We start from the raw sequence: 12093 nt of genomic DNA, 5'->3' as shown, positions 1-12093 counted from the left end.
TCAGGCCTCATGTCCAGGAATCAGGTCCCAGGAATCAGGTCCCAGGAATCAAGCACAGACCCAGCCCCAGGAATCAGGTCCCAGGCCTAGCTTGCTTCCTCACTAATGCAGCATGACTAGTGTTAATCAGCACACAATCTCAGGCAGAGCACAGGCATCAATGAATATAGTGCACAGATTAAACCAGTGAGGGACGGTTGAATTGTTCAGAAAACTAACAGAAATTATTTTTTAAATGAAATTGGAAAAAAAATGAACCCTCTATCAAAGAGGGAGTCTCACCATCCAGGGACCCCCTTTTAAAGAGGGAGTCTCACCGTCAGGGACCCCTTTTAAAGAGGGAGTCTCACCATCAGGGACCCCTTTAACAGAGGGAGTCTCACCATCAGGGACCCCTTTAACAGAGGGAGTCTCACCGTCAGGGACCCCTTTTAAAGAGGGAGTCTCTCCATCAGGAACCCCTTTTAAAGAGGAGTCTCACCATCAGGGACCCCTTTTAAAGAGGGAGTCTCACCATCAGGGACTCCTTTTAAAGAGGGAGTCTCACCATCAGGGACCCCTTTTAAAGAGGAGTCTCACCATCAGGGACCCTTTTAAAGAGGGAGTCTCACCGTCAGGGACTCCTTTTAAAGAGGGGAGTCCTCACCGTCAGGGACCCCTTTTAAAGAGGGAGTCTCACCATCAGGACCCCTTTTACGGAAAAATGAAGAGTTGCATAGAGTTAGAATTAATCTTACTCATTTGAAAAATAAAATTAATACATATATCTCCATGTATCAAAATGCTCTCTGGGACATAAGACGCTGCTCAGGTTGCGGCCTACAAACCCCATCAGCCCTACTGCCTTGGGGGCCGGGGGTGGGGGAAGGGAGGGGCGAAATCGGCTCGTGTGCGTCACCCAGGGGCCAGTTTCAGGTAGAGGAAGATGTCGACTGCCGACCGGGCCTGGGAGGCCACTGAGGGAAAGAGGAAGATGGAAAAACCATTTAAAAAGAAAAATTCTTTTGAGAAAAGGAAGGTGAATCAGTTTGGATGCATCAAGGACACCAGTCAGCCTGGCAAGGCGGAGTGGATATGATTTATAAATCACCGGTTAGGCCCCGGCTGGAGCATTGTGTCCAATTCTGGGCACCGCACTTTAGGAGGGATGTCAAGGCCTCGGAGAGGGTGGAGAGGAGATTTACCAGAACGGTCCCAGGGATGAGGGACTTCAGTTATGTGGAGAGACTGGAGAAGCTGGGATTGTTCTCCTTAGAGCAGAGAAGGTTAAGGGGAGATTTAATAGAGGTGCTCAAAATAATGAGGGGTTTTGATAGAGTAAATAAGGAGAAACTGTTTCCAGTGGCAGGAGGGTCGGTAACCAGAGGACACAGATTTAAGGTGATCGGCAAAAGAACCAGAGGGGGAGATGAGGAGGAATTTTTTACGCAGCGAGTTGTTCTGATCTGGAATGCGCTGCCTGAAAGGGCGGTGGAAGCAGATTCAATAATAACTTTCAAAAGGGAATTGGATAAATACTTGAAGGGAAAAATTTACAGGGCTGTGGGGAAAGAGCAGGGGAGTGGGACTGATTGGATAGCTCTTTCAAAGAGCGGCACAGGCACGACGGGCCGAACGGCCTCCTCCTGCGCTGTATCGTTCTATTCTACGCACCCCATCGACATGCAGAGCCGTTCCATCACCTGCCTCACATTAGTCAACGGGACTCGATTCTACAACAACACAAACACCGACACGGCACAGGAGGGAGTCACGAGTTTCAGCCACCGATTAGAGACGACCACAGCACAGCACCAATAACACCAAATATCCAGATCGTTTCAAACTAACGAAACCAGAAGCCAAACACATCGAACAGGCAGCGAACATCACATTCCACCAGACCTGAATAAGTTCCCACTTGAGAAATAATTCAAACGTAACAACCTGAAGGAAAGAGAAACATTCTGGAATTCAGAGATTTCGGATTTCACCGCCTGTTGGGAGTTGACCCTTTTTCTTTTTTTTAATGTCCCGATGCTCCTCCGGCCCCCCCTCCGCCCTCCCACTCTCCCCCACCCCCCCTCCGCCGTCCCACTCCGCCCCCCCTCCGCCGTCCCACTCTTCCCCCCCTCCGCCGTCCCACTCTTCCCCCCACTCCGCCGTCCCACTCCCCCCCCCTCCGCCGTCCCACTCCGCCCCCCCTCCGCCGTCCCACTCCCCCCCCTCCGCCGTCCCACTCCCCCCCCCTCCACCGTCCCACTCCCCCCCTCCACCGTCCCACTCCCCCCCCTCCGCCGTCCCACTCTTCCCCCCACTCCGCCGTCCCACTCCCCCCCCCTCCGCCGTCCCACTCCGCCCCCCCTCCGCCGTCCCACTCCCCCCCCTCCGCCGTCCCACTCCCCCCCCCTCCACCGTCCCACTCCCCCCCCTCCACCGTCCCACTCCCCCCCCTCCACCGTCCCACTCCCCCGCCTCCGCCGTCCCACTCTTCCCCCACTCCGCCGTCCCACTCCCCCCCCTCCGCCGTCCCACTCCGCCCCCCCTCCGCCGTCCCCACTCCCCCCCCCACCTCCGCCGTCCCACTCCCCCCCTCCGCCGTCCCACTCCCCCCCTCCGCCGTCCCACTCCCCCCCCCACCTCCACCGTCCCACTCCCCCCCCTCCGCCGTCCCACTCCCCCCCCACCTCCACCGTCCCACTCCACCCCCCCTCCACCGTCCCACTCCCCCCCCTCCGCCGTCCCACTCCCCCCCCACCTCCACCGTCCCACTCCCCCCCCCTCCACCGTCCCACTCCCCCCCCCTCCACCGTCCCACTCCCCCCCCCTCCACCGTCCCCCACTCCCCCCCCCCTCCACCGTCCCACTCCCCCCCCTCCGCCGTCCCACTCCCCCCCCTCACCGTCCCACTCCTCCCCCCCCTCGCCGTCCCACTCCTCCCCCCCCTCCACCGTCCCACTCCCCCCCCTCCGCCGTCCCACTCCGCCACCCCCCCCTCCCACCGTCCCACTCTCCCCCCCTCCACCGTCCCACTCCCCCCCTCCACCGTCCCACTCCTCCCCCCCTCCACCGTCCCACTCCCCCCCCCTCCGCCGTCCCACTCCCGCCCCCCCTCCGCCGTCCCACTCCCCCCCCTCCGCCGTCCCCACTCCGCCCCCCCTCCGCCGTCCCACTCCCCCCCCTCCGCCGTCCCACTCCGCCCCCTCCGCCGTCCCACTCCGCCCCCCCTCCGCCGTCCCACTCCCCCCCCTCCGCCGTCCCACTCCGCCCCCCCTCCGCCGTCCCACTCCCCCCCCTCCGCCGTCCCACTCCCCCCCTCCGCCGTCCCACTCCCCCCCCTCCGCCGTCCCACTCCGCCCCCCCTCCACCGTCCCACTCCCCCCCCTCCACCGTCCCACTCCTCCCCCCCTCCGCCGTCCCACTCCTCCCCCCCCTCCGCCGTCCCACTCCCCCCCCTCCACCGTCCACTCCCCCCCCTCCACCGTCCCACTCCTCCCCCCCCTCCGCCGTCCCACTCCCCCCCCTCCTCCGTCCCACTCCGCCCCCCCCTCACCGTCCACTCCCCCCCTCCACCGTCCCACTCCTCCCCCCCTCCACCGTCCCACTCCCCCCCCTCCACCGTCCCACTCCTCCCCCCCCTCCGCCGTCCCACTCCCCCCCCTCGCCGTCCCACTCCGCCCCCCTCCCGCCGTCCCACTCCCCCCCCTCCGCCGTCCCACTCCCCCCCCTCCACCGTCCCACTCCGCCCCCTCCGCCGTCCCACTCCGCCCCCCTCCACCGTCCCACTCCCCCCCCCTCCACCGTTCCCACTCCCCCCCCCTCCACCGTCCCACTCCCCCCCCCTCCACCGTCCCACTCCCCCCCCCTCCACCGTCCCACTCCCCCCCCTCCGCGTCCCACTCCGCCCCCCCTCCGCCGTCCCACTCCCCCCCCTCCGCCGTCCCACTCCGCCCCCCCTCCGCCGTCCACTCCCCCCCCTCCGCCGTCCCACTCCCCCCCTCCGCCGTCCCACTCCGCCCCCCCTCCACCGTCCCACTCCCCCCCTCCGCCGTCCACTCCGCCCCCCCTCCGCCGTCCCACTCCGCCCCCCCTCCGCCGTCCCACTCCGCCCCCCCTCCGCCGTCCCACTCCCCCCCCTCCGCCGTCCCACTCCGCCCCCCCTCCACCGTCCCACTCCCCCCCCTCCGCCGTCCCACTCCCCCCCCTCCGCCGTCCACTCCCCCCCCTCACCGTCCCACTCCGCCCCCCCTCCACCGTCCCACTCCCCCCCCCTCCGCCGTCCCACTCCGCCCCCCCTCCGCCGTCCCACTCCGCCCCCCCTCCGCCGTCCCACTCCGCCCCCCTCCACCGTCCCACTCCGCCCCCCTCCGCCGTCCACTCCGCCCCCCCTCCCACCGTCCCACTCCCCCCCCCCGCCGTCCCACTCCCCCCCCCCTCCGCCGTCCCACTCCGCCCCCCCTCCGCCGTCCCACTCCACCCCCCCCTCCGCCGTCCCACTCCCCCCCCTCCACCGTCCCACTCCCCCCCCTCCGCCGTCCCACTCCGCCCCTCCCCCTCCGCCGTCCCACTCCGCCCCCCCTCCGCCGTCCCACTCCCCCCCCTCCACCGTCCCACTCTCCCCCCCTCCGCCGTCCCACTCCGCCTCCCCTCCGCCGTCCCACTCCGCCCCCCTCCGCCGTCCACTCCCCCCCCTCCACCGTCCACTCCCCCCCTCCGCCGTCCCACTCCCCCCCCCTCCCCGTCCCACTCCCCCACTCCCCCCCTCCGCCGTCCCACTCCACCCCCCCTCTGCCGTCCCCTCCCACTCCCCCCCCCTCCCCTCCCCTCGCGTCCCACTCCCCCCCCTCCAGCCGTCCCACTCTTCCCCCCCCTCCGCCGTCCCACTCCCCCCCCTCCACCGTCCCACTCCCCCCCCTCCGCCGTCCCACTCCACCCCCCCTCTGCCGTCCCACTCCCCCCCCTCCGCCGTCCCACTCCCCCCCCTCCACCGTCCCACTCCCCCCCCTCCACCGTCCCACTCCCCCCCCTCCGCCGTCCCACTCCACCCCCCCTCTGCCGTCCCACTCCCCCCCCTCCGCCGTCCCACTCCCACCCCTCCACCGTCCCACTCCCCCCCCTCCACCGTCCCACTCCCCCCCTCCGCCGTCCCACTCTTCCCCCCCCTCCACCGTCCCACTCCCCCCCCTCCGCCGTCCACTCCCCCCCCTCCGCCGTCCCACTCTTCCCCCCCCTCCGCCGTCCCACTCTTCCCCCCCCTCCGCCGTCCCACTCCCCCCCCTCCGCCGTCCCACTCCGCCCCCCCTCCGCCGTCCCACTCTTCCCCCCCCTCCGCCGTCCCACTCCCCCCCCTCCACCGTCCCACTCCCCCCCCCTCCGCCGTCCCACTCCACCCCCCCTCTGCCGTCCCACTCCCCCCCCTCCGCCGTCCCACTCCCCCCCCTCCGCCGTCCCACTCTTCCCCCCCCTCCGCCGTCCCACTCTTCCCCCCCCTCCGCCGTCCCACTCCGCCTCCCCTCCGCCGTCCCACTCCGCCCCCCCTCCACCGTCCCACTCCCCCCCCCCCTCCGCCGTCCCACTCCCCCCCCCTCCGCCGTCCCACTCCGCCCCCCCTCCGCCGTCCCACTCCGCCCCCCCTCCGCCGTCCCACTCCGCCCCCCCTCCACCGTCCCACTCCCCCCCCTCCACCGTCCCACTCCCCCCCCTCCGCCGTCCCACTCCCCCCCCTCCACCGTCCACTCCGCCCCCCCTCCACCGTCCCACTCCGCCCCCCCTCCGCCGTCCCACTCCGCCCCCCCTCCGCCGTCCCACTCCGCCCCCCCTCCACCGTCCCACTCTTCCCCCCCTCCACCGTCCCACTCCGCCCCCCCTCCACCGTCCCACTCCCCCCCCTCCACCGTCCCACTCCCCCCCCTCCGCCGTCCCACTCCCCCCCCCTCCGCCGTCCCACTCCGCCCCCCCTCCGCCGTCCCACTCCTCCCCCCCCCCTCCACCGTCCCACTCCACCCCCCTCCACCGTCCCACTCCCCCCCCCTCCGCCGTCCCACTCCGCCCCCCCTCCGCCGTCCACTCCCCCCCCTCCGCCGTCCCACTCCGCCCCCCCTCCCGCCGTCCCACTCCCCCCCCTCCACCGTCCCACTCCCCCCCCTCCGCCGTCCCCACTCCGCCCCCCTCCGCCGTCCCACTCCCCCCCTCCACCGTCCCACTCCCCCCCCTCCGCCGTCCACTCCCCCCCCCTCCACCGTCCCACTCCGCCCCCCCTCCACCGTCCCACTCCGCCCCCCCTCCGCCGTCCCACTCCGCCCCCCCTTCCGCCGTCCCACTCCGCCCCCCCTCCACCGTCCCACTCTTCCCCCCCTCCACCGTCCCACTCCGCCCCCCCCTCCACCGTCCCACTCCGCCCCCCTCCACCGTCCCACTCCCCCCCCTCCGCCGTCCCACTCCCCCCCCCTCGCCGTCCCACTCCGCCCCCCTCCGCCGTCCCACTCCTCCCCCCCCTCCACCGTCCCACTCCACCCCCCTCCACCGTCCCCACTCCCCCCCTCCGCCGTCCCACTCCGCCCCCCTCCGCCGTCCCACTCCCCCCCCTCCGCCGTCCCACTCCGCCCCCCCTCCGCCGTCCCACTCCCCCCCCTCCACCGTCCCACTCCCCCCCCACCTCCACCGTCCCACTCCCCCCCCTCCGCCGTCCCACTCCGCCCCCCCTCCACCGTCCCACTCCCCCCCACCTCCACCGTCCCACTCCCCCCCCTCCGCCGTCCCACTCCGCCCCCCCCCCCCCCGAAGCTGCTGAGGCCCAACTCTCTCCGACTCTGCTCACCCTCCCCATCTCCTCTGAATAACCGGGGCTCCCAGTCAGTGGCTCTCTGGAGAGTGATGGGCGGGGGGGGGGGGGGGGGGGGCAACGGAGAGTCTCTGGGTCTCTGTGACGGAGCCTTCCCCCCTCCCGCACTCCCCGCTCCGCCCCTCACCCCTTCCCCCTCACCCTACCCTTCCCCCTCACCCCGCTCTGCCCCCACCCTCACCCCCCTGCCCCCACCCTTCCCCCCTGCCCCCACCCTTCCCCCCTCACCCCCCTGCCCCCACCCTTCCCCCCTCACCCCCTGCCCCCACCCTTCCCCCTCACCCCCCTGCCCCCACCCCTCCCCCTTCACCCCTTCCCCCTCACCCCCCTGCCCCCACCCTTCCCCCCTCACCCCCCTGCCCCCACCCTTCCCCCCTCACCCCCCTGCCCCCACCCCTCCCCTTCACCCCCTCACCCCCCTGCCCCCACCCTTCCCCCCTCACCCCCCCTTTTCCCCCCTCACCCTCCTTCCCACCCCCGCGCGCAAAGGAGACCAAGGTGGGGAACCAGAGCAGCACGGAGGCACAAACTGGCATGCGTGCCCCTCCCCCTGCCCCCCTCCCCCTGCCACCCCGCGCCCCTCCCCCCGGCAAATAAACATCGGCAAAGACAGGCCAACGGCCTCTCCCTACCCCTCGTGGTCAAGTAACAGGAAGTTAACTGAGACGGGCTTTCGTGGTCATGCAGCAGCGGCAGACACCAATGGAGCGATATTAATTTTTTATACGTGTGTGTATTGCACCCATTCCCACGCCCTGTTCCAGCTCCCCAGAGTGTCGTCACTGTGTTTATTTCTGGGGAGCACTGTGTACCAACGGGCCCTCGACCAACACCCTCCGTCCTGTGCTAAACGCTGACTCCTCCATTCCAACGCTTTCGGAGGCGACTGGAAACTGCTCGAACAAAAAGAAAACCCCCCCACCACCCCCCACCACCCCCCCACCCCCCCCCCCCCACCACCCCCCACCATCCCCCACCCCCCCCCCCACCACCCCCCACCCCCCCCCACCATCCCCCACCCCCCCCACCACCCCCACCATCCCCCACCCCCCCCACCCACCACCCCCCACCCCCCCCCACCATCCCCCACCCCCCCCACCACCCCCCACCATCCCCCACCCCCCCCACCCCACCCCCCCCACCACCCCCCACCCCCCCCACCCCACCCCCCCACCACCCCCCACCCCCCCCACCACCCCCACCCCCCCCACCACCCCCCCCACCACCCCCCACCCCCCCCCACACACACACCACGTGGACCCTGGAATCCACTTGGAGAGTCCGTTTTACAATATCCTTCCTCATTTTGTCGCCTCCTCAGCAGGAAGTCCTCCAAGTTCCACCTCCGGTCTCCGCGCTGAGTCAGCGGGTCTGGGTGTGTACGTTGGCGGGGGGGGGGGGGGGGCCGCAGGGGCTCTACAATCGCCCGCAGCACCCACTGTGGTCAGGGAGGTGGCGTTTTGGAAATCACCCACCCCCCCCCCGCCAGCTAATCCCTATTCAGTGACCCCCCCCCCACCCCTTCGCTGGAAGGGCGGGTGTCAGAGCGAAGGCGAGGAGATCAGCACCAGCCGCGATGCCCGCTAGCACGCTTGGCGCTCGTTGTCTGGGGTCACCAATGAAGGAGGACCACTGGCCCGGAGCTGTAACGCAGCGAGGACCCAGGACCGTCAGGACCGGGGGGGGGCGGGGGGGAGGGGGGGGAGGGGGGGAGGGGGGGGGGTTGATGTTCCTGCAAACTTCCTCTGATAACGACCTCTCTGTGATGTCATCGCGTGCGTGCCAGTTATGACCCACAAGCCAATAAAGAGCAGCCTGGGCTGATCCCGCTATCCAATCAAACTGCGCGGTTGCTCCCGAACAGGGATGAGGGACTCCAGTGATGTGGAGAGACCGGAGAAGCCGGGGGATTGTTCCCCTTGGAGCAGAGAAGGTTAAGGGGAGATTTCAATCGAGGTGTTCAAAATCATGAAGGGTTTCGATAGAGTAAATAAGGAGAAACGGTTCCCATTGGCGGAAGGGTTGAAACCAGAGGACACGGATTTAAGGTGATTGGCAAAAGAACCAAAAGGTGACACGATGAAAATTTTTTGACGCTGCGAGTGGTTATGATCTGGAATGCGCTGCCTGAATGGGCGGGAGCAGATTCAACCGTGGCTTTCAAAAAGGATTTGGGTAAATCAAGTATTAAGACAATTTGCAGGGCTACGGGGAAAGAGCGGAGGAAGGGGACGAACTGGATAGCTCTTACAAAGAGCTGGCATGGGCTCGACGGGCCGAATGGCCTCCTTCTGTACTGTCACCATTCTATGATAAGGCCCTGCCTCTCTCAGAGTAGGAGGTAATCACACTTTCCAAACACCCAGGACCCAACCCGGCTTCTCCACCATCACCCCCCACCCCGGCAGATATCATTAACATGGCCAGCAACCTGTGGCTCAATTTAGTTTCAACACCGCACGTTTATTTCTACAGCGCCCTCGATGTAGGAAAACGTCCCAAAGCGTTTCAAGGAGGCGTAATCGGACAAAGATGGACGCCGAGCCAAAGAAGGAGATTTACATGACTTCCATCCACCCAGTTAATCTCCCCCCACAGCCCATGTACACTCTCCCCTATCACGGACTCTACCCACCCATTTAATCTCCTCCCACAGCCCATGTACACTCTCCCCTATCATGGACTCTCCCCACCCATTTAATCTCCCCCCACAGCCCATGTACACTCTCCCCTATCATGGACTCTCCCCACCCATTCAATCTCCTCCCACAGCCCATGTACACTCTCCCCTATCGTGGACTCTCCCCACCCATTTAATCTCCTCCCACAGCCCATGAACACTCTCCCCTATCACAGACTCTACCCACCCATTTAATCTCCCCCCACAGCCCATGAACACTCTCCCCTATCACAGACTCTCCCCACCCATTTAATCTCCCCCCACAGCCCATGTACACTCTCCCCTATCACGGACTCAACCCACCCATTTGATCTCTTAATTTTGTATAAACACTCTGAGGAATGAAAGCAAATTCCAGACTATTCATGTATCCAGAAACTGCCAACGTGGGCTGGTTTGAGTTCCTGCAGATACACAGATGGGGAAATCGCTGAAGGGAGTTTCTCAGCACCAGATCACTGACTTGTGATTGATGCAATGCACCAGGCCTTTTCTTAGCTCCCCATACTTTGGCTGCCTCTATATTTATCTGCCGTTAGTTCGTCACCAGTAGATGTGACAGGCTCCAGCCTCTGAAAGGAGTCTCTGTCAAACCTTATTAAGAGAGAGTTGCAAAACTGTTGTCAAACCACAAACATCCTTCAAGGGAGTGTCGTCGAGACAACTGGCCGAGACCCGAACAGATTACAGCACAAGGGACCCCAGTAAACACTACTGCTCAATGGTACAAGCCAGCTCCTCCCAGGATCCCATGACCTCTTAGGAACTTAGGAACAGGAGGAGGCCATTCAGCCCCTCGAACCTGTTCCGCCATTTAATTAGATCATGACTGATCTGTGTCTTAACTCCATTTACCTGCCTTGGTTCCGTAACCCTTAATACCCTCACCCAACAAAAATCAATCAATCTCAGTTGTGAATTTTTCAATTGACCCCCAGCCTCAACAGCTTTCTGGGGAGAGAGAGTTCCAGATTCCCACTCCCCTTTGTGTGAAGAAGTGCTTCCTGACATCACCCCTGAACGGCCTGGCTCTAATTTTAAGGTTCTGCCCCCTTGTTCTGGACTACTCCCCCCACCAGAGGAAATAGTTTCTCTCTATCGACCCTATCAAATCCTCTAATCAATTAGATCACCCCTTAATCTTCTAAACTCGAGGGAATACAAGCCTGGTCTGTGCAACCTGTCCTCATAATTTAACCCTTTAAGCCGTGAAAGTCAGGCTGTTCGTCCAACATCAAGTCATGGATGATTCAAAATTCCTTCCACATCTGGAGACCACATCTGGAGTACAGCGTTCAGTTCTGGGCACCTCAGGAAGGATATATTGGCCTTAGAGGGGGTGCAGTGCAGATTCACCAGAATGATACCGGGCTAAAAGGGTTAAATTATAAAGGCAGGTTGCATAAACTTAGCTTGTATTCCCCTGAGTTTAGAAGATTAAGGGGTGATCTAATCGAGGTGTTCAGAATGTTAAAAGGAGTTGAAAGGGTCGATAGAGTGAAACTATTTCCTCTGGTGGGGGGAGTCCAGAACAAGGGGGCAGAACCTTAAAATTAGAGCCAGGCCGTTCAGGGGTGATGTCAGGAAGCACTTCCTCACACAAAGGGGAGTGGGAATCTGGAACTCTCTCCCCCAAAAAACTGTTGAGGCCGGGGGTCAATTGATATTTTTTTTTGCCATATCTATCGATATAATCTACCCTTTAGAATCCCTTTATCATTTTAAATACCTCGATTAAATCACCTGTCAACCTTCTAAACTCAGCGGAATACAAATCAAGTTTATGCAACCTGTCCTCGTAATTTAACCCTCATTCTGGTGAATCTGGGCTGCGCCCCCTCCGAGGCGAATACATCCCTCCTGAGGTGCGGGGACCAGAACTGAACGCAGTCTCCGGATGGGGGTCTGACCGAGGCTCCGTACAGCTGAAGCATCACTTCCTCCCCTTTGTATTCCAGCGTCCCCTTGAGATAAAGGCCAATAGTCCATTAGCCTTGTTGATTACTTTCTGTACCTGCCGACTGGCTTCTAGTGATTCCTGTACATGGACACACAAATCGCTTTGCTCCTCCACAGCTCCTCGTCTCTCACCAGTAAGAAAAATATTCTTTACGCAACCCGTCCTGGTAATTTAACCCTCTAAAGCCCGGTATCACTCTGGTGAACCTGCACTGCGCCCTCCCCACTCCCAGGCCAACATATCCGACTTGACGGGTTTCACCCCTTACCCCTGCGGAGGGTTCTTGTCCAACCAGCCGACTTTGATGAGCGGGCAGAGCTGGCTCGTGTCCACCCCGCGGCTCAGGAGAGGCCTCGAGGAGGTCTGAGACTCATCCATCCGACTGTAGAGGCTGTCCTCCGAGTTGCCCACCCTCAGTCCGGCCAGGCTTAGGTCATCAGACGTAGAGCGAGCTGGAGCACTGGGAATAAAACAAAAAAAAATAATAACAACAACGTCAGCCGAAAGCAAACTCAAGGTCTAACAGAATGCATCGCTGTAGAACTCAACGGACTTACATAGAATTACATACAGCACAGAAACAGGCCATTCGGCCCAACTGGTCTGTGCTGGTGTTTATGCTCCTTATGAGCC

At 64.1% G+C, this 12093-nt stretch overlaps 1 protein-coding gene across 1 annotated transcript in view; it reads right to left on the bottom strand.

Moving 5' to 3' along the window:
• Nucleotides 1-12093, bottom strand: part of arap1 (ArfGAP with RhoGAP domain, ankyrin repeat and PH domain 1) — a 181352-nt gene that overhangs the window by 69581 nt on the left and 99678 nt on the right. The window contains exons 6-7 of the mRNA XM_067985538.1: nucleotides 11729-11920; nucleotides 10009-10094 (exon numbers count right to left, since the gene is read on the bottom strand). Of these exons, the coding sequence (XP_067841639.1) occupies nucleotides 10009-10094; nucleotides 11729-11920 (278 nt within the window). The remainder of the gene's footprint in view (nucleotides 1-10008; nucleotides 10095-11728; nucleotides 11921-12093) is intronic.

Source organism: Heptranchias perlo, chromosome 6, assembly GCF_035084215.1.
Source record: "Heptranchias perlo isolate sHepPer1 chromosome 6, sHepPer1.hap1, whole genome shotgun sequence".
NCBI classification, from domain to species: Eukaryota; Metazoa; Chordata; class Chondrichthyes; order Hexanchiformes; family Hexanchidae; genus Heptranchias; species Heptranchias perlo.
The sequence above is the reverse complement of the archived record's forward strand: the minus strand, read 5'-3'. Positions and strand labels throughout refer to the sequence as shown.